We start from the raw sequence: 23525 nt of genomic DNA on the forward strand, positions 1-23525 counted from the left end.
CCAAATAATTCGTTCCAACGCGAAAAACATACTCAAATTAAAGCCAAGTAATACATTTAAAAAAATAACTGTAGTAAGGAAAACAAATGAAAAATGCGAACTAATGTAACGTCGTATGGTGAGTTTTTGTTCGTATCGTGAAGCAAAAATATGTTCGAATTTCATGTCGTATCCTGAAAATTTCGTATGCTGGGGCGTTCGTATCCTGAGGTACCACTGTATTAGCATTAATAAAATATATATTTCCTATTGAGAACTATTACTGATAACTATTGCTAAGAATCCTTTAAGTTCTCTAGTACTGTGCAGTCTATCTGCAGCATACTGTAATTGTGAACAATATATTTTACTATATTTTGTGACATTTAGAAATGTTATTGATATATTAAAACTATAATTGCTCTGGCATTATTAAATTTAATAAAGTGACGATGCTGTCACGAAAGATAATGTTCTTCGGAAAACGTCAAGGTTAAAGGGTATAGAAAATAGATAATTTTTTATTGTAATGCTTCTTAATGCAGTAAAGAATATCCCAAACACATATTTGATACGGGTGATGCGTTTAAAAAACATATAATGCAACAGGGAAAACATTATTGTGCATGAATATTATCGCATTCACGCTTTCATACTCAAGAGTTTAAATCAAATAGAGATCCATAATATTCTACATTCTAGAATACGGACCAAATTGATTGGGAAGATCTCTCGAAAAGTGTAAAGATCAATAACAGAATATACAAGCTCCGAAAACAGTTTATCTTATGGAAATTTCAGTAAAATACAAGAATTTTCAGTCTTCCAAATTTGCCTCTAGCTTCTTCATTAAGAGAAAATTCATCGCTTATGTTAGGTGATTTAAATTTATAATATATAAAATCTACTGTATTTCTTTAAACTTTTTCATTGCTTCACATAAGATTTAATGTCATATGCAATAAGCTAATTTTCTTTTAATTTATTTTCATGAAACTAGTGCATAGAAATTGTCCGGATAAATATTATAGCTAATGCTTGAAATTTACTAAAAGCATCATTAACAGATCAATTAAAAGTGAAATTATATGAAATACATCGGATATTATTAGTGTAAGTGAACATCAAACTATGAATTAAGTGTAATGAACTGCATGTTTTATACAAAAATAATGACTATTTGTGCATAATTCATTTGAAAGATTTTAAGATGTAAATTTTGATTGAGATGTTTTGTAATAAGTTTCTTCATAAAATAATTATTTTTCATAAAATTTTTTAATTTTATTTCAAACGTGCTTCTTCTTAACAGATAATCTTATGAAATTTTTAATGTTAAAAAATAAGAATATGTTAAAATTAATTCTTATTTTTATTAAATACAGCCATTAATCAATCGAAATATCTCTCTGTTAACTGTATATTCAATATACATTGTTTGATTACTACAGAACTCAGCATACAACTATGTCTCGTACAGGTATGCAAATGATTACAGTTATGCTCCCATTGAACAACAGGTAATGCCATCAGAGTGCCTTAAAATAGCCATTTTCCGGCAAGACAATGTTCTGCCGCACACAGCTACAATTTCTCAGGAATGTCTCTGTCACGTTGCCATTTTGCCACGTGGCAATGGTTCAGAGTTTTCAGATTTGTGATCCATCGAGTATTTTTGGGACTAGACGGGATGCAAACTTTGGTCATCTACGAGTATGAAGAAACTGGAGAGGCATTTGCAACATCTGTGAGCAAATATTGTGCAGGATAGCACGCGGTGACTGTATGCTTTTATGCTCGATCGTATAGCCAAATGTATTCAAGCAAGAGCGTGGTACTAAAGATTTCTTTAAATTGTATTGTTGTTGCACAGGAAATCGTCCCTTTGCTATGGTAATGTAATCAATTATTACCGTCATTGTTACGTTCTCACTAATAAATTTTGGTTTCATCATTCATTCATCGTGTATGCCTTTTTTGTAAATAACTGCATTTTAAGTTTATAATTAATTATAGATAATAAATGTAATTAAATTAATTACTCGCATAATTTTCTTTAAATCTTATCTATTAATTTAAAAAATTTTAGAAAATAATTATAGAAATTAATTAGAAAAATTTATAATTAAAAAACATTTGCAAATGTGTATTAGTTAGAAAAATGTTATCCAGATTTAAATATCAGTAATTTAATTAGTTAACAATTATATTCGTGATTAATAAGAAGATATGACATATTGTAATATAAATTATATGAAACAAATCACTAATTAATGTTCTGTTAGTTGTACTTATTAATTATAATTGTCATAGATTGATGATATTTATTAGATTGTAAATTTACGTTAATAAATATTTGAAATTCTCTACAAATATAATTATTTTATATAATTAAACTTTTATCATTTTTCATATTCATTTATCTTTCGTCAATAAGTAATGATAACTACAATTGAAAATAAATTATTTATTTCTCAGATATATTCCTATTCTAGTTTCTATCATATTTTTATAAATAGTTTATTAACTTTATTCGTTATTCTAAATATAAAATATACCTGCAAATTTAGTTTATATGTTATATTCGTGATAAAAATGTCAGTAAACAGAATGTGCGAGAATAACTAAAATAATTAAATGAGTTAGCGTTATTCATTCAATTATTTTGTTTATTATCATATATCTTGGAATGTTTTGAACCATGAGTGCAAATTAAGGTATAAATGATTAACTTATTTAAATACGAAAAGTAATGCCTAAAAAATATTTGAACATTACAAAAACTCGAGGGTTCGGATCCAATTAATGTCAAACTTGTATATTTATTGGGATCTTATTCTATTTCGTCACAATATGCACGTGATCACAGTTACAGTAAACAGAGTAATTAAGTTTTAACCTGTGAATAATTAATAAATATGAATTTTTAAGTATAATTTATTTATCAAGTTTATAAACTTGATAAATAAACATTTTAAAAATTTAAAATAATAAACAACGAGAAACATTTTAAAAATTTCAATAATTGAATTGTTTTTTACAGTTCTGCGCTCATTATGAAACATCCAACAAACAATTATACCCAACGTTTGCAAGGACGAGACCACCCGATACACAGATTTCAAAGTCAGTTGCTTCTGTACTTCGAGCATTTCGATGGAAAAAGATCGCATTATTATATTCCAGTACATCAGATCATGATTTTGCTAAAGTAGCAAAGACAATCCGACAAACTTTGCAATCACAAGGAATTGAAATACGATACGTCGACACGTGGAAAGAGACTTATCTTCATGGTTACGGGGATAATCCATTCGATAATCTGGTTAAGAATTCTTATCAAATGACTCGAAGTAAGTAAAAAATCTTTTCTTTTGCTCCTATAATTGATACCCTTATAACGTAGGTTTAATATGAATAAAAACTGCCCACCAGTGTAAAAAAACCATACTGACAGTTGGTCGTAGGTTCGCCCTCACTAACGCATCATGTTGGAGTATTTTAGGGGTTTTTCTTCACTTGTGTAACTTCTAAAAATGGGCAAATTTCCCATAAAAGACCACTCCCCTAGACAGATTACCCATGTTTAGCGTAGCCATAATCATCTAACCATTGTGAATGAAAGTTCATTATAAATTAATGATAGAATAAATACTGGAAAAAGATCTTCCCATTTTAGCTAAACTTCATCCCTTCCATAGAAAAATCATATTATCTTACATACTAAATGTTAATTAACACCGCTTAAAGATTATAAGACAATTAACAAGAATGGTTTTAAAAAGGGAGACATGGACCCTGAGTATGATGAAAACTAATTTTACTCTGGAAAAATTGTCCTCACCTGTTAAATTGCAAATATTTTCTTTCCCCTTTAAACGAACTCTATTAATTTATTTTTACAGTTTAACAGTTTAGGTGGGGGGCGGCACGTGCAGCTTGAAAGTTCAGTTAAAAGGGAAAAGATGTTCAATTTGCGTCATATGATTTATTTGTAATGCACCACAGTAAAATATATTAAAGATAAATGATTAAACTATATTTATCGCACTATGGTATGTTAAAATAGTAACCATTGAATTATTTTATATCCCTTCCTTTCATCTGAGTGGAAGAAAATCTTGTTAATTCCAACAAGCGTGTATAGAAAATAATTTGCTCTTTCCTTTATCTATAATAGAATCGTCTAGTAGTTTATCTAAAATTGAAAGGAAATTAAGCAACAATCCCATAAAAATGCAAACATCCTTAAGTATTCCCGTTAGATTATGCAAATATTAATAAAGGAGCGTTTAATTCTTCAAAGAAATAATTGAATTTAATCAAAGATAAAAGGAAACTGTTGATTGATTTTTAAAATAAAAATATTCAAGATACAATTCCAGAATCTGCCACATTTGTAATTTCTTATATCTAATAAATAAATATAATTTTTGAATTACTTTAATAACATTAAATATTATTATTTTACTATAATTATTCTATTTCATATTATATTATACGAGTAATTTGCAATAAATTAATTAAGAATTTTAAAAAATGTTTATTTATATCTTTTATAAAATATTCTTAATTTTTATTCATGTAATTTAATAATACTTTTATCTTTTACAACCAGATTTTATGTATGTGTAAACTACATACACGTATAGATCTACAGTTGCGGTTATTATAACATATAACTGCAAAACAATAGCTTTAATTAATTTAGAAAATTAATTAATTATATTCACAATGTAATTAATTAACTTAGCGAATTATATATTATAACAACTTTTACTAATTTATATCTTCTATCTTAAATAACAGTAGAAATTTTTAGTGTTTCGTAGAGTTTTTCTCTCATCTTTGCATTTATTTTATGAATTTAAAAATAAAAATTTTGAAATAAAAAATTAAGGAGTATAAAGTAACATTTTGGAGGTATTTTGTGATAATTTTTTAGTTTAATTTTTTGAAAAAATTAATTAAAATTTGTAGAGGACTTTCTTTTGTTAGATTTCTTTGTAATTCACATTGGACTGGATACAACTTCATATCGATTAATTAATTAGAAAATACGCACAAATTCGTTTAAAAAATTGTTTTTTTTTATTTATTAAGAAAATTAGATTTGAAATGTGAATTTGGTAAACATTTCTCGCCTTTACTTAATTATGATATTAATTTTTTTAATAATATAAATTACTTTTATAATGAAGAACTGTGATGTGAATTTTGTCTTTAATATAATTTAATTATCAATAGCAAAGTTTATTTTTTATATTAATTAAATAAAAAATAATTATCAAAAAATTTAAATAAATAAATAAAAACATAAAAATAATATTGTTAAAGTGTAAGAAAAGATATAATAAACAACAATATTTTTTGCGGATAATTTATATAATACGATAAAAATTAAATTAGGCGATAAAATTTAATTTAGGATTATCAATTTCTCACTAATAGAAGCAATACTTTAACGTTTGTTTTTATTCTCATCGTTCTTTCTTCAATAGTAACGTCTTAGAAATGAGATGAATTTTTTGTTTGCTTTATCGATCATTCTAAAATCTTTTGTTTAAGTAAATCATATCTCTGTTCAAAAACCTCGATAATTTTCTATTTTTTAATATTATATTACTCGTCTTCTGTTTTCATCTTTTGTTAGTCATACTTTGAAAATGGGTACTATATGTTAATGTTTTACTATTCTTCCGTCTAATCTTTTTCTCTTTTACCACCTTCTCTCTCTTCTTCTTCTTCCACTTCACCCATTTCTCTCTATTCTTTTTCTCTTTCCCCCTTTTCCCTTCTTTTTTTCTTGTTTTTTCTTTCTTCTTTCATTAATACACTATAGTTACTGTATATCTGTTTATATTTTGTATATAAATTCTTTAAAAAATTTCTTTAATAAATTAGTTTTTTTATTCATATATACAGAGCTGTATTGGCTCTCCTCGAATTATTATATTGTTCAGTACATCTGTATTATTCATAACAACTGTAACATTATCTTCTTTTAATGATAATTAATTGTCTCTTCATTTTAATAACTTCTTTTATATTAACAACAGTTAATATAAAATATAATAAACAAACGTTTAATTTCATTAATATCCATTAATGAAGTGAAGATGATAATGTTTTATAATTGAAGAGCGATTTTAATAATATTTTTAAATGAAGAATTTTTGTGATAAGATTTAATTAAATCATTTCGAAATTTATCTTTCATGTTAATAAATATCAATATTATAATGTTTTAATTACTGTTAAAATTCTAAAATGTCTTGACCTTCACAATAAAACCATTAATATCAAGTTCATTTTAGTGCCTTTATCGTTGGTTCCGGCAATTATGCGATATACACTGAAATAATTGTATATTTTAAAAGTATGATGTACAGGGATAAGACATTACTAATTTGAGATCGAGAGCATATATTTTAAATTAAATAAATTAAAAATTGCAGCCCGGCGTTGTGAGGATGTTACAATAAATTTTGTTCGTTTTTTTTTTATAAATTACTAATAAAGTTGTGATTTTTTTTCTAGTTATGGATTGAATTAGTCATTTATAAATGCTTTGTGGTAAATTACGAAGCCTGTACTTTGTAGAAAAAGCAAAGCAATACTAGTTTTTGTAACAAAATCAATTAAAAGAATTGTCGTGTCTCCATTAAGTGAGTGAAATAAATACAATTCGTTATATTTATATATAGTCAACTTCCGATTTATCGGGATAATTAGGATTCGCTAACCAGGATATTTCGAATTCCGCAAATTACTTGACAATTACTATGCTTCTGACCACGAAAAATCCACAAACCGGTAAATCGAGAGTTGATAATCAGGAATCGCTTATTGAATATTCCAATTATTCAATGGACTGATAAAAGCTTGTATACCGAAATACGTAATGAAGTTTGAATAAATGTTCCCGATTAAGAGCTGCAAATTTATCGACTTTTTTAAATTTACGGTTTTTTACCGGTAAATTACCGAAAATTTTTAAATTTTGACTACAAAAATAAGGCACTAACTTGTAAGTGGCATTATGAATAAAGAAACGAATTGCAGAACTGTCCATCAAAGTGATATAGAGTAGACTCCCCATAACACTGTAGATTTTTCCGTTTTATATGAATTCCATGTTGTACGAGTCACTTAGATTTTACAAATTCGTGAACCGTTCACATCCCGGCACACGTATTTGTAAAATCTAAGTGACTCGTACAACATGGCGTTCATATAAAAAACGGAATTATCAACAGTGTTATAGGGGGTCTACTGTAATATGACTCATAAAAACTCCTGTAAATTGGATAGTTAAGCGCATTAAAACATGCCTTAAATGGAAAACTGCTCAAAACGGAAAGCTGCCAAACCGGAGAAATATTCGGTACTGTAAGATTTCGGTTTACGCAGGTTTTACTTTTGTAACTTATAGAGTAAAACCAGTGTAAACAGGAATCGCACGGTTCCGTTTATATAGATTTCATTGTATTAATTTTAGCGCTTAGTATTATAAAATCAAACTAAATGACTGTTACCATTGAGTTAAGAAGATTTATATCAACCATTCGATTTTTATTATTAAATTCATATCTGGGGTACGAAAATTATTATTTATGTTTTCAATTTGTGTAATCTCACTTGTTAGTATTATTCCTTTGTTTGATATTATAATAAAATTTGAATCGTTTTACGTTATTTCCTTTTTATTTGAAAGCTCATTTATATGTAAACGTTCCAAGAGTTCGTGTTTCAACTAGTTGGAAATTCACGAACGAAGTAAACGTGACCCAGATAAAGAGAATCAATACCTAATTTTTTTTTGAATTTATAATTTGTGTTATTTAAATTATAACATCCAGTTGTATTTTAAATATTTTACTAACTTCTACATAAAAAATTATAAGACTATACCCGTACTTCTGCTACAGTAAAACCGGAATAGCACGGTACGGCAGGTTTCAGCTTTGAACAGGTTTTGTTTTTAACATAGAAAATCGTTCCGTTCCAAAAAAAATTTATCCAGTTTAGGCAGGCTTTCGTTTTAGACAGGTTTCAGGTCCAACATTTAGTGGTAGCTAATTACGTTTGTTTCCTTCACATTTCTTTTATTCTTACTAACAGTGTATAAAGACCATATCGCCGAGGTAGAAAAGGCATCAGCCTGCCATTTTGAAGGATCCTAATTCGAGTTCGAGTCGAGAATTTTAGGAATTTTTCAGAGGTGATCTGTCTTATACGTATCAAGTCTTGTCCCTTACCTAATCCATCGTTTTCATTGTGGCTGAATACGTGTCATTGAATTGTTTGAGGGTTTATGGTCATGCAACACACGGAAAAAACCATCACGAAGTCCAACGACAGGGAACTTCCAAGAAGGACTTTCTATAAGAAACTGGCTCGTATTTGTTAGCACATGAAGAAAACTTCATAAACTCCACGCGGCCAACCAGTTGGTGAGGCATAAACCAAAGACCAATTGTTAGTGTTCTGTGATTCTATCCAATCGGCTATTAGCGGGTTGTTTGTGTAAATAAAAGGTCCTAAGACGGAAAGAATTTTATGAAAAGAATGTGTAAAATATATCCTGTTTTCTGACTTTTACAAATTATACATACAGAGTATAGGCCTAAATTAAAATACAAATTATTTATTAAAATATAATTTATTACGTCAAAAATTATTCTTTAATAAATTATATTATTAGTTTATTTTATAAAAAGAAACTTCAAACATCAATCAAAATTAATTTTAAAAATTAAAAAGAAAAAAGTTTAAACAAAGTTTCAATATTAGACTTAAGTTTGATTAAGTTTAATATAAAATTTATTAAATTCTAAATAATGCAATAATTATTTAATATTTATTAACTCTTAATGATATTTTGTCTAATCAAATATTTATTTAAAAGTGACATCAAATTCTATTATTAAATATTATATACTTTGTTTATCTGTTTATTCAAACAAATAGAGAAAATATATAATATTATTTTAATTAATGATATAGATAGGAATGTATTAGTGAGCGACTTTAAAAGTTTTGAATGTATTCATGCCTCAGAGGCTATCTGATGACACGATGACCTCTAAGACAAACACTGGTAAGTGTCTTGATGGTTGAACACAGTTAGTCGTGGGTTCGCCGACCAGCCACGTGGAGATTTCCAGGTTTTCTACACGTTATTTCGTGTAACGTGTAACACCTAAATAGGGCCATTTTTCAAAAAAAGTCCCCACGAGGCATTTCCCTTTCGCAGATCGTCCACGTGTGACGTTACCGTAAACAAATAAAACAACGCATCTCACTAAATAATAAAGAATTTGTTAATAAAAAAAATGAAAAAACAACAAGAAAACCTATACAGGGTAGCCCTAACGTCAGATAACCATTGTAAAGAGTAAACTCCTACCTGATTTGAAAGCTTTATTACTTACAAACTTTAAAAAACTGGTTCAAAATGAGATTCTTTTTCGTTCATTACTTAAATTACAACGCTTTAACAAATTTAATTATTGGGTTTCAATTTACAAATTGCAAACCTATACATTCCTACTGACATCCGTCCGTCTGTCTGTCCTTCGTTAATTAACTAATTAACGGAAGTTGATGACGATAGGAAGCTTTAGAAGTACAAATAAATTATAAATTATAATAAAGAAAAATCAATGTAATAAATTTTAAATATTATATAATTATACTTCAAGTTCAACTTTATATTAATCACTTTAATGAATTAATTAGGATTATTAATCTTGTAGAAAAGAAATTACGCTGTTTAATTTTAGGACCTTTTTTATTTCTTCTTCTTCCTCTTAAATTCAACAATGTTGAGTTGAGTTTAATAAAGAATCGATGTTGTTGCATTTATCAAAGTATTGTAATTAGTTAAATATAATTACATTTTTGATTAATATTACTGGAATTTTTTTATTTTATATTCAAGAAAATTTTGTATTCTCTTAATAATTATTTGAAGAACTTTTTTATTTTATAATTGTTATCTAATGATTTTCGTGATTATTGGGTGGCAATTTTCAAATTGGGCAGTCGTCCGTCTGTCTATCCTTCGTTAATCTCTAGAAGGTAGTTATATAGATGAAAATTGAGACCAAATATAGAAAGCTTAGGGGACGTAAGCCCCGAATAAATATATAGGAACTTTCGCTGCGAACCGGAGGTAAGACTATTTTTTAAATTAAAACATGAATATAAATTGCTGCTCGGCATTGTGACGACGTTGCTCGTTCTATATAATTTCATGCCAATTTCTGAATTTTTATAGAAAAAAATCCGAAAATATATTTATATTTAATATTTAATTAATAATTATAAAATTTTATAGTTTATATATTGTAGACAATAAATATTACACAAAGGAATCTTATGAGTAGGAAAGAAGTATTGTATTATAATTTCAAAAATAATTTCATCAAGAACTGGAATTTACAAGTAAAATTTTATTGAAGAATAATTAAAAACGTCGTAAGAAAAATAGGATAAAGAATGTAATAACATCAAGAACAAAGTAATTTAATATTTGAGGATGAGAACCAGAAACAAAGTAAACAATATGATAGAGAAAGAATTTCAATATCCTACTCTTTTAAAGTTGAATTAAGGAAAAACATAAAAAAAAAACTTTATAGTTTTAAAGTCGCTATCGATTAAAAATATATGTTTTTTTTAAGTATAAACTCCATAAAACTACAGGAAATGTAATTTTAAAGGTTTTAGACCTTATCTTATACTACTTTTATTAATATTTTATTAATAAAACGTTTAATTGAAATTATATTGAAGCGAAAGAACTGCATCGAACTAATTAATTGAACTATTGAACTATAGAAAAAGTGTATATGTAAGGGTTTTAATTATGTTTGTATATATATTTTTAACTTGGCTCTCTTCTTATAATATCAGGAATTTTAATAAATGAATTATATTTACTATCCTTGGGAAAATCGCAAGTTACCGTTGAAACTGCTGATATATGATATATATAAATCTATAAATTTAAAAACTAATTATAATAAAATTAAACGGAATTAAATTCTTACGTGTTTAATTATGTGTTGATAATGCAGGATCTAAACAAAATTAGCGAAGTTGGGCCAGAAAACTATTATTATTAATCCAATTGGGTTTACTACACAGTTGGGCTCTTAAAACTAAGTTTAGTATCAAGAGAATTTTCACGAAATTTATGAAATTAGATTTTATCTTTACGCCATTTTTGATGGTTGAAGTTGCAATTTGTTGCACGCATTAAATTCAGGGCTGCAATTTTTAATTATCTTTTAATTTAAAGAATTACGCGACACTCTGATTTAGACCGGAATTTCATATATATGTAAAGAGCTGGAAACAGATAAGAATGTATACATTTTAATAGAAGAAAATGTATAGTTAATTAATTAACTCTAAAATCTTATTTACGGTATTTTATTTTTTATCGACATACAAATAGCTACAAGTGATTTTTCTAGATTATGAACATTTTATTAAATTATTTAATGTAATAAGTATATAAATCTTTAACATTTTTGATTAAAAAATAATAGTTCAATTGCAGGATAAAAAAAATTGTAGATAAGTTTTTAAAGTAATAAAAATAAATTACAACTTTCTAATTCTAATTCGAAAAATGCAAAGAGGATGAAAGGGCGAGATGATGAAGAGTTCACGGAAAATATAATGAAAGTGGAAGCAAATGATTAATCAAAATAGGACATTTTGCCGTGTACAAATGAAAATTTCAATTGTAGTTTATATCCTGTAATCAATAATTTCTCTCTCTCTACTTCTGATATGACATTGCATCTAAAATACAGCATTAAAAATATAATTGATGGAAATAGTAAATGAGAAATGTCTTCTATTTCTGAATAATTTAAGTTTCCTTACATAATTAATAATATATATATTATTGTATACGTTAGAAATTGCTTTTGCAACTTAATTCGAAATTGTTTAAGTCGTAAAGTGAGTCTTCCTGATTACTATAAACTCAGTGTCATAAATTGAAATTATACACTTCCGGTGTGAAATATAGTGTTAAATAAATAAGACCACATAAAAATGCGGAATTTTCTCAATTGTAATAGAAAATATAGCCTATTTGGTTTCTTCGGATGAAACGTAGATTGTAGGCCTTAGAGAGAATAGAGCCCACTGTACAAGTGCAAGGGGTATACCTCTGCTGCAGAGAACTATACTGTCTATGGATAGTTTGCTGTGTTTGTAAATCCATAAATATATAGTACAGTTACAATAAATCTCATACTTGCATTGGACGTCTACTGTATATAAGTGTATATTGTCCGATAAAAAAAAATTGTACAGAATACTTAGGATATATATTTTTACTCTTCATATTAAGTCATATAATTTTATAACAACTTAAAATTGTAAATGACTTTTAAAAATTTAATTATTTATAAAAGTTCATAAAAGAAATTGGATTCTTTCACTAAATTTTGAAGAAAAGAAATTACGCTGTTTAATTTTAGGACCTTTTTTATTTCTTCTTCTTCCTCTTAAATTCAACAATGTTGAGTTGAGTTTAATAAAGAATCGATGTTGTTGCATTTATCAAAGTATTGTAATTAGTTAAATATAATTACATTTTTGATTAATATTACTGGAATTTTTTTATTTTATATTCAAGAAAATTTTGTATTCTCTTAATAATTATTTGAAGAACTTTTTTATTTTATAATTGTTATCTAATGATTTTCGTGATTATTGGGTGGCAATTTTCAAATTGGGCAGTCGTCCGTCTGTCTATCCTTCGTTAATCTCTAGAAGGTAGTTATATAGATGAAAATTGAGACCAAATATAGAAANATCTTAGTTATCGTTACTTTTGCCCGAGCAACGCCGGGCCCACCTGCTAGTATTTAATAAAATGACTTCCTCATATTCATTTTTTATTATTTTTTTTTGTTTGTATGTTGCAAAATTTTTGTTAACAAATAATGCATTCGTGTTGCACATTCACACGTATCATCAAACAGGAATGCATTCAATTAGATGACAATTAGATAATAAAGTGAATTCTTTGTCCAAGTACAAATACTTGAAAGTATTGAAAAATGTTAATAGAAAGCCATACACAATGTTAAATAGCAGATATTTTAGTCAAAACAGGACATATAACTAAGCTGTTATTTATTTAATAATTAATAATAACTTGCAAGTAATGTATATATATATATATATATAGAAGTTTGCTTAAAATTTTTATATTCTTTATTGTTTGAAGCAATTATCACACAGTGTGTGTGATAAAGGTTGAAAATCAGTAGAAATAAATACAGAGTTTATAGATTACATGTAACAAATGAACATTTTTAGCAAAAAAAAAAAAAAAACACTTAACTAATTTTTCATTATATATATTTTAATAGTAAACATTTGTTTCAAATTACACGAGCAAAAATTACGACTGCAATTTTTAATCATGTTCTTAATTTATAATTTAAAATATATGTTCACGATCTCAAATTAGTAGTACCTGGCCCCTGTGCATCATACTTTTCCTGATAACAACAGAGTCATGCCAGTCATCTATATAACTCCGTTCAGGAGAAAATTTTGAATTAAGGAAGGACAGACAACAGACGACGGTGAGAATTTGTAGGTCTACATTTTTATCAAACTATAGTCCAATAAATTTATTAATTATTTTATAGAATGCATTGAAAAATCTATTTCTATCGAGCTCGTACAGTACATTAATGTTGTACATTAATGTACTGTAAAGTACATTAATGTGCACCCAGATATTAATTAATGTACTTAAAGTACATTAATGTGCACCAGAATCATTATGACGATATAAATTTGTAAATATTTCATGAAAGTTTATGCATTTATAAGTAAACTTTTAATAATGAAAAATAATATTCTTATGTAAAATATATATTATTTAAGATGTTAATTAAGATAATAGAAAAAGATAAGCTTTAAAAACAGAATATCAATTACTTTAATGAGTATTGAATGCATTTTTTAAAGTTAAAAGAGAGATGAACGTCATTATATTAATATAAGAGTTATATATACATTTTAATGACGACAAACTAAAACAAATATATAAAAATATATTTAAAAGTTTTAAATTTATATCAAAATCAATTTAATAAAGTGTTTTACTGAAACTATAATGAACGAGTTGTTTATTTATACTGAACTGCTTATTAATTATAATGAGCTTTAAAAGAAATATCCTCTGTTTGTTCTGTCGCAAATAAACTAGAACGTGGATTCTAATGGAATACGAACCTACGATCTAATTTATTTAGAGAAGTCAAAATGATCTTCGCAAGTAAAGAATTATTTTTATGAACGTCTTTCACAATAAACAATACGATTTTATTTAGAACTAGCAGATCAGCTCGGCGTTGCTCGGACAAAAAGTAACAATAACAAAGATTAAGATTATTACATTATAGTCAATCTTACCCGTTTCCACAGAATGCAATACAGTAATTAGTTCCCCTGTTTCCAGACTAATTAGAGAATTTTCAGATAGGTTAAAAAATGTTCTATTTCTCGCAAAAACGAAAATAAACTGCATCTGCGCCTGTCAATCTTGCACATCGCTTTCTCTTAACACTTCCATTGTTAAAACTTTCATTGTTGGCACTTCCAACCTTAACACTTCCATTGTTGATACTTCCATTGTTACTTAACACTTTCATTGTTACCACTGCCATTGTTACTTAACACTTCCATTGTCGAAACCTTAATCCTGTCTCTCCCCCGGGGGGGGGGGAATTTCGAAAAATCTTTTTTTAGTGTGCGTTTTCGTGACGTACTCTGTATACAAAATTTCAACTTTCAACTCCTAATCGTTTGGGCTCTGCGCTTATTATTATTATCATTATCAACTCGTCTCGATTATATATATAGATTGGATTCGAACTTTTGGTGGAAGCATTTCCAATGCGGTAACTGAAAAGAAAACGTTAACTCTGATCTTGTTACAATCACAGAAACCATTAAAAACGAGTAAACAGGATTATTTTTACTACAGTTGTTTTTTCATAATAGACAATTCAATTTTAATTGAAACGGAATCCGAACCCACGTCTTTTAGCGGATCATTTCAAATACTCTGCTAAACAAGGACACTAGTTTGATTCCTTTTAATTTCATTGTTTAGAAAATCAAATATGTTCCTTTCTGTCTGCATCTTAGATGAATATACAACTGGATGTTATTTTTCTTATTAAATTTATCATTATGTTATTCATTATTTAGTAAATAATTAAAGAAAATGGCTTAAATTACTGTATAAAATAGTAATAATTTCTTTCAACTACAAAATTTCATAAATCAAATGTAATTCAAAATGTAATTAAGTAATGAAATTTATGTTTCTGTTATTTATTTAAAGCAAAAAAGTCATAAAATTAATTACAAATATTTCATTTTTTTCTCATTTTACCATAATAATTGTTTATTTTATCTCGAGAAGGGATGAATTTTACATTTACCTTTTAGAAATTCTCATGTTATGGTATTAAATACACTAATTTTTCTTTACAATTTAATTATAAAATTAAAATAGCTGCATGCAGGATAAGAGAGAAAGAGAGTTCGCACGCGACTATATTTCGGTTACCCGACNCAATTTCGAAATTACATCCCAAAAATGTGGAGTACTGACTTTTCGTCTCGTATATTAAACTGTACACATTTGTCAACTTGATAGTTATCATAATTGTGGAAATTATGTTTTGTAATTAAGAATAATGAAGACAAGACAAGGTTTACTCTTTAAAATATATTTTTGTTAATTATAAGCATTATTTTTAAGGTTTTTTTTGAAAGTTTGAAATATGTTAGTTATTTAAATTCGTTCAAATAATCAAACCACATTTTAAATTTTTGGAGAAAAAGAACATCAATGTAACTCTTTGTTCATATAATTTACACGAAAACAAAAGGAAAAAAATATACAAGCATGGTTACTTTATTATAAATATAAGAAATCGACTTTTAACAATACTCTCATAAGTATTTATTATTTTAACGCAAATTTCTTCACTTATTTCAGTCCTTTCGAATGTAGGCTAAATATAGTATCTTCCAACTATTGTAAAATATAGGCTAGATTAATAAGATGTAAAATAAATCCAACACCATGGGCTCTCATAATTTATTATGAACTGTAGAGATTAGAGCACTGTTTTCTCATTTTGCATTCATGCTGGTCGACTCCTTTGTGGTCCATTATGGGGTAATTGCAGCTAACTACATGCTAGTGCATGTTAATTAACAAACCTCTTTTAAAAATTTTACATCTATCTGTTTGGCAGTAGAAAGTTCCCTTTTTTCACGTATTTTGAATGAATGTGTGGTGTAATGTAAAACCACGTGTTGTCATCGTGGTACTCCTTGATAATGGAAATTTCAATTAAAATCTAGGATATTTATAAATCGTTGCTAATTTCATCAGGAAAGTTTAGCTGTATAAGATAAAAGTGTAGAAGTGAGAGGTATTTCTGTTTATCTAATTGTTCTGATGAAGATTAAGAATAAATACATTCTTTTGTTCTGTGAATATACATGATTTTTTTCAATTTTTCGAGACTGTTCAATGTTTTTTTTTTTCAACAGGACTGGCTCTTTTTCCCAAACAGTTTCAGGTTTTTCTTCTTTGGTATCCTGACTTGTGCCTAGAACAGAATTGACGATTGTGAAGTTGTGATGATGTCACTACCACAGTCCACTAATCATTAAAGAAATTTTTTTCATTCACATTCAACAATGCATTACAGATTTCTTGCCAAAGTCCATCTTCTCTTTTCTCCATGAACTTGAGTTCATTGCCACTTACTTCTTATGATGATTTTAAGCGCTTCTCTCCCAGAAGCAGCCAATGGTATCCTGTTTTATGTCTCATCATGCATCAACTATCGTTTCGATATATTGCAGGATGTTGACTAACTCGTTTATTCCTAACTTGATGTTAATGAGGATGCATTGGAGTAACCTTTCCTTTAAATCACTTTGAAATTTTTATGATTTCCTGATGCAAAGGCTGAGTCATGAAAATACAATGTTGTAGCAAAATGTTGTAGCATGTTGCTGGGGCAAACGTTGATCGTATGTGCTATATACTGTAGTTGTCGACCAAAAGAAGAATGTTCCGGTTTTTTTCCCATCTCTTTTTAAAATTTATCAGCCATTCAAAAATGTGATGACGATATTTTCTCAGTGGTTTGATATACTTACAATCAGAAAGCGTAGATTTTCTGATTATGTGTAAAATATCATGGTAAGGTTGTAAAACATCGCGGATGATTATTTTCCAATCATTAAGGATTTTAGCTTTATTGCTCCTGGTTCTATTGTACTATAACAAAATAGGCAGTCACAATTTGGAATGCTCGCCATCAACACAAATTTCTTTGTTAAATGTCATAGTTTTGAAGAAGAATTGAATAGATTTGAAGAATCGGAGAAGAATTGATAAAATATCCAAGTCTCGTCTGCATTAAAGATGTTTACAAAACGAAATTTTGAAAATTGCATTTTGTTTCAACTTATTTTTCCGCAGATTCTGGGCTGGCACTGGTTTTTTCATACACTATTCCACGTTATTCTGTATCTGTTCCTGAATCTGAAAAACCATCCAAACTGGCTGAAAAGTTCTCATTGTTTAATGTTCCAACAAATTCCAGAGCTTTCTGTTGAAGCAACGGGCCATTAACTGGAACATTTAGAAATCTTACTTTCTTCAACCAAGTTTAAACGGCAGCATCGATCTTTTTAAAACTTCCATCCGAAGTTATTTATTTTTTTGTATCTGCTGAGATGCCAGTATTTTATCCTTGTTTTCAAGAATTGTAGGCAATGGAGTTTTGTTATGAAAAATTTCTTTATATCAACTTTCTTCTACTTTAAACTGTCTTAATAATCTGAACTTTTTCTTCTAACGTGTTTTGTTTTCTTTTGGTATCTGTATCTTCTTACATTCTTGACAGCTATATCTTAGAATGATGTATTTGTAGAACAGAAAACAGAAAGTAAAGCTGATCACCTATTTAACACTGGTTTAAAAGGTTAAAAATAAAGAGTCGCCCAAATTGTGAAACTACCCATAAAAAACCAGGAATCTCGATTTCCCGTAAGAAAGAAAGTAGGGACATTCATTGTCTGCAGATATAACTGGACAGATTGACAACTACTTCAAGCACGATGTGCAAGTTTTAACGCAGTATTTACATATTTATATCAAATACTACACAATTCTAAGGTTATATCTGCATTATGCAAGAAAATATAGAGTGTATTATCAAGCTACTATACCCATATGGAATCGGAGGAATGGAGTCCATCTATTGGCTTCCATTGCATTGTCTCTCTCCATCTTAGCGCCTCATCTTAGCGTCCGTGAAAAGATGAATTAAAGAGACAAACGACTTGTATCTATGACAATCTGTGGCTCTTGTTCACTATAAGAGTTGCAACTCATTACTTGCTTTCGAGCTCACCCTCTTGGATACAGTTGTTTAAGAGTTGGAAGACAGTAGTGGAAAAAATAGAAAAATTGTAACGAGGTCGTTATAATGAAGTGAAAATTGCAGAAAAGGAATATTAAACTGAAAGTTCGTTATAAATAATATTGTACAATTGAAATGTTTTTTCGTGGATTCCAGTAGAGATTGGGTCGAATAAATTCGAAAAAGTTTGTTATAACGAGATCCCACTGTATATGTTTTTTTCACCTGCAATTTTATCTTCTATAAAAAAATAACATTTATTGAATTTTATGAACTTTTTCTACAAAAATAAATATCTTTAATTATAAATCATCTTAAAATTAATTAATTTATTATTTAATTTACATAATAATTCATATGTTTAAGTAAATTCGCATTTAGTTTTCTTTTAGTTTGCATTAAAGAAATGGTCAATTTTGAAAAAAATTGAGTACCATTCTAAGTGAACTAAGGTAGTATTTTTACTGTTAATTTGAAACTTTTCTGTATACATGAAAGTAAAATAGCATTTGATAATGGTCTATTTCATTCAAGATGAAAATTGTCTGCAGCATTTCTTCAGCATGCGGCTCTCAACTCAGAGGAAAATTACAAATCAATTCTGTACTGTTCTACACAACTATACAGATCACTTCTAACATTAAACTTGTGTTTAGTTATTTAAAATTTAAATAATTAACACAGGTTTAATGCTAGAAATAATCTGTATAGTTGTTAAATAACCAAACACAAGTTTAGTTATATCCACGTATAACTCGTCAATAAATTATTCTTTTAATCACTATATCAGTGTATTTCTATTAATAGGACTTATCATACTGGTGTATAAGATTACAGCCTCACAGTTGCACAGATTAAAATTGTTTTATTTTCAATTACCTGGACAAATTTTTTGTAAATAAAAAAAATATTGTCGGTAAATTAAGTTTGTTTAAATTTTATTTAGAATTGGTTTGTCAAATACCTGCTGAAGAGGGACGTACAAGTCCGAAACGCAAATTGTATGTGTCCAGGTAATTGAAAATAAAACAATTTTAATCTGTGCAACTGTGAGGCTGTAATCTTATACACCAGTATGATAAGTCCTATTAATAGAAATACACTGATATAGTGATTAAAAGAATAATTTTGATTAAATTAAGGACATAAATGTATATTAATCGTCAATAAATTGTTTATTAACAAGCTTATTTATGTTTGTTTCATATGTGCATATATTTGGTAATTTAACGTCATTGATGATAATTTACACACGTTTTTCATTACAACAAACTTTCAATTTACAAACGTTTGTAGTTTGCAAAATTAAGTTTTTCCTTCCAAAATTCCTTCTCATAGTTTCTAGGCCTTAATATTAATCTATCAAATAAAATTTATTTGATAGATTTGACATAATTATGTAACTTCCTATAAATAATGATGTATGAAAGCAATGTTAGAATAGAAAGTGGCCTAAAAGTCAGTTAACCTCCTTTTATTTTGTGTGTGTGTGTGTTTCAGGTATGCTTGCAAATATGAATCATAAACTGAATTTAGAACAACGTATTTTCCTTTATAATTGATAGAAACACGATAAAAGTATGGTTAAATATTTAAATTTTTGAATAATAACAATTTAGTCTTTAAAATATTTAAATAATTTCTGGGTTTTCGGCTACATGGAGATATTTTCTATATCAAAAATACGTAAATAAAAATAAATTGCTGTAATAAAACTTTTTTAATGTGGGAAAAATTTTAAATTTTTAAAGATATAAAAGTTACTTTACAAAAAGAAACTGTAGTTTCAATTTTAAATTATAAAATTATACGTAAAAAGCAAACAAATCACTCGTAGATTTTTTGATATTTCTGTTATTATCAATGGAAATGCTTTTAAAATAATTTATTATTTATCAAATAAATGAAAACAATATTTATATCGATTAAATTTAAATAAATTTACATGGTTCTACATCGTTGTTGGTGCATTTCCAATACAACATGACTCAAGTGACATATATATTGTTTCTTGTAAATTTAAAGTGTTATAAATGTTGTCAAACAGATAATTATGATATCGTTATCAATCTTTATTTCTTCTGTGTTTCAAACAAAATTTATTTAACTTCAAAATAGGCATAAAATTTATAAAATGAAATAATAAAACTATATCTTCTACTTGGCTAAAAATAAGCTTTTAAATATATTTTATAATGTAAACTTGTAATAAATAATTCGTGATACAGTATTCAAATACCTAAAAATTTATTGGTATGTACTCTAAAAAATTAAATGTTTTATTATTTATATATGAAATAATTCGCTTAACTACAATTTACATTATAGAAATCTTTCAATCATAATCACGATTTATTGTGTAATTTAATAACGAATAAAATATTTTTAACATGTAAATTTTGAAATTTCGCTTCTGTTTGAAAGAATTAAAATAAAAAGAAGCACACATGAAAAATAATGAATTTCTCTTGCCATATTGATTATCTTACTCTTCCATGATCATTCGTTACTTTTAACATTACCTTGCTATTTTACAATTAAGACTACAATAACAGAAAATTCTGGTTCTATTAACTTTAAAATTAAAATGACACATTAAATCAATTTTAAAATTTAATTAATTATTATTATTAATTAATAATTTACTCAATATTGCTTCTCTGTTGACAACTTCAACAATAGCTAGTGTAATGAACAATTTAGACTATTAAATTGCGAGAAAATTATGATTAAATGATAAGTTAACCGATAATGATAGCAAGTTATTAACAATAGCACGAAAAGAAAGCATATACAAAAGCCTATTTATCCAAAGATAATATTAAGAATAAACGAATACTGATAACAATAATCGAAGTTTTTTTAATGCAATCTTGATTCTGGGTGATTGTAAGTAAAGTAACCCTATTTAGCGCTGTCTACAGAGACATTTAGCAGTAAGAATGCAACAACATTTGATATGGTGACATTTCAGTATATTCGAAAGACATCTTCGTAAACAATATAGTACCAAAACTCACTAGCTATATTTTTGGCAAAACAAGGACGAAATATTTTATTTTTACGTGACACTCACGCTATGCAGAGATTTTAGCGATGCATAGAACACTGCTCAATGTCTCCCTATAAACTCTGAAAGCAATGAACAGTGTGTTTAACGACCAATCGTAATTGATACTCTGTTACTCTGTTATACCTCCACATACAGTTTGATACCGTATGTGAGAAGCATCGAAAGCAGCATCAGAAGCACCAAATTTCCGACATGTCCTCGATAAACCATATTTTAAAGCGTTTCCATGAACAAAAATCGCATTAGCCGTCACACGAATCTTGATCTTATCCGGTGATTCTGTTGCAAAAACTGTTGTACGCATGTAACCGATGTGTGAAAGCGCGCCGTATCGTGTAAAATGGTTGACTTAAAATATTGTCAATGTTGTAATTGAGTTACGATACATTTTTGAGCATCTCTTGGTATCTCTGGGTCGTCATAGAACATACCACAGATCCATTGAGCCTAGGCTTCCTCGAAGAAGAACTTTCCACTGCAAATATGACTGTGAATCCACACCAGACTATAACTTTAGGAGATTACAGTGGAATCTTCTGAAAGATGTTTTCCGTGGCAATATGCGATAATTTCGGATGTTTTCTGTTCCGCTGAAGTGAAAATGTGTTTGTCTTTCTACAGAATTTTCAAAGTCTTCGACATATTTCCTTCAATTCTCGCAAGGTAGGCCAGTTCAAAGGTCGGTTTAATATCAGTCGCTTTCCATCTATACGATGGCAAGCGACTGATAGTTGTTGCTGATCTTATACAGATAACAGTGCACCAACTTTCTCAATATTTTCCACATTGTGTTCCATAAAATATATTCAATTACCATGATAGGTACACTATTGGAACCCAACTTACACTACTGGAACCTGAAACACTATTCATTGACAATGCGTCTTCTGCTGGTGAATTTTACAGAATCTTCCAGAAGTTTTGAATACAGCGACCATTCTCCCGAGAGCTTGTAGGATCGATGGTGAGAGTAAATTCTTAAACGGCGAAGTTTCCAAAGAGCAGTCAAATTACTGCTTTTATTTCATAAAAGTTTCAAAAGAAATGTGCATTCCAGTATTATAATTGCCATTGTAAATAATAAAAATGACGTTTAACAGATGTAGCCTCTTTTATATCGACAACGTGGCTACAACACGTGTGCTTACGTAGACGAAATTATTTTTCTATTGCTTTCAGCGCCGTAGTAGTGAGTTTTGGTACTAAATTTTTTCTGCAATGTCTTCTGATTACAACAACCACAATATAACAGATACTGAATTAAACTTATGGAAAATTGTATTTATTTTAATATAATTAAATTTTAATTGTACTTTTTAACTATTATAAAGTAACTGATATTAAATAAGATTATGATCACGATATATTTGAATAAAAATTTAATTTATTAAAATATAGCTTTTGCATTTAAAAATAATTTATGTAGGTACAGTACTGTTTAATATAATTTTAAAAGCTTTCAAAAAATTAAAGTTTATTTTGTTCGAGCACTTAGAAACATTTTTTATGATGAAATGTTTCTCTATTCAATTTTGTTTCACTGAAAGTTCGTGGTAAATTAGATGAATTTCCTAATTTTCTTCAGAGAAAGTTGAAAACTCGAATTGTGTTCGAGCGAATTATTATTATTATTTATTTATTTATTTTTTGATAAAGTTGGTGTGAACTTCTAAGAGGCTTGAACTCTGTAGGATCGGAATTCGATTCTCATTTAAGAAGTTTAATTCAACCTTCTTGTGAATCCTCAGTCAAAGGCTTCCGTATTGCCATATCATGAATTAATTACTATTTCTATGTTGTGGAAATCGGATATTCCTCCCATACCTCAATACGCAAAATAAAGTTTGCAAGCCATTTATTTGACAAACAATAGTATTATTGACAATATACATTTAAAATCGTTGCTCTTCATCAATTGTGAAAATTGTAACGAGAGTAAAATGTTTCAAGCT

The 23525-nt window shown here is 27.7% G+C and overlaps 1 protein-coding gene across 1 annotated transcript in view; it reads left to right on the forward strand.

Annotated features, from left to right (window-relative positions):
- LOC111619487 (guanylate cyclase 32E-like) overlaps positions 1-23525 on the forward strand; it is a 157460-nt gene that overhangs the window by 29414 nt on the left and 104521 nt on the right. The window contains exon 2 of the mRNA XM_023361216.1: positions 3023-3332. Coding sequence (XP_023216984.1) covers positions 3023-3332 — 310 coding nt within the window. The remainder of the gene's footprint in view (positions 1-3022; positions 3333-23525) is intronic.

The sequence above is a fragment of the Centruroides sculpturatus genome, unplaced genomic scaffold, assembly GCF_000671375.1.
Source record: "Centruroides sculpturatus isolate CEXI.00-Female unplaced genomic scaffold, Cexi_2.0 scaffold185, whole genome shotgun sequence".
Classification (NCBI taxonomy): domain Eukaryota; kingdom Metazoa; phylum Arthropoda; class Arachnida; order Scorpiones; family Buthidae; genus Centruroides; species Centruroides sculpturatus.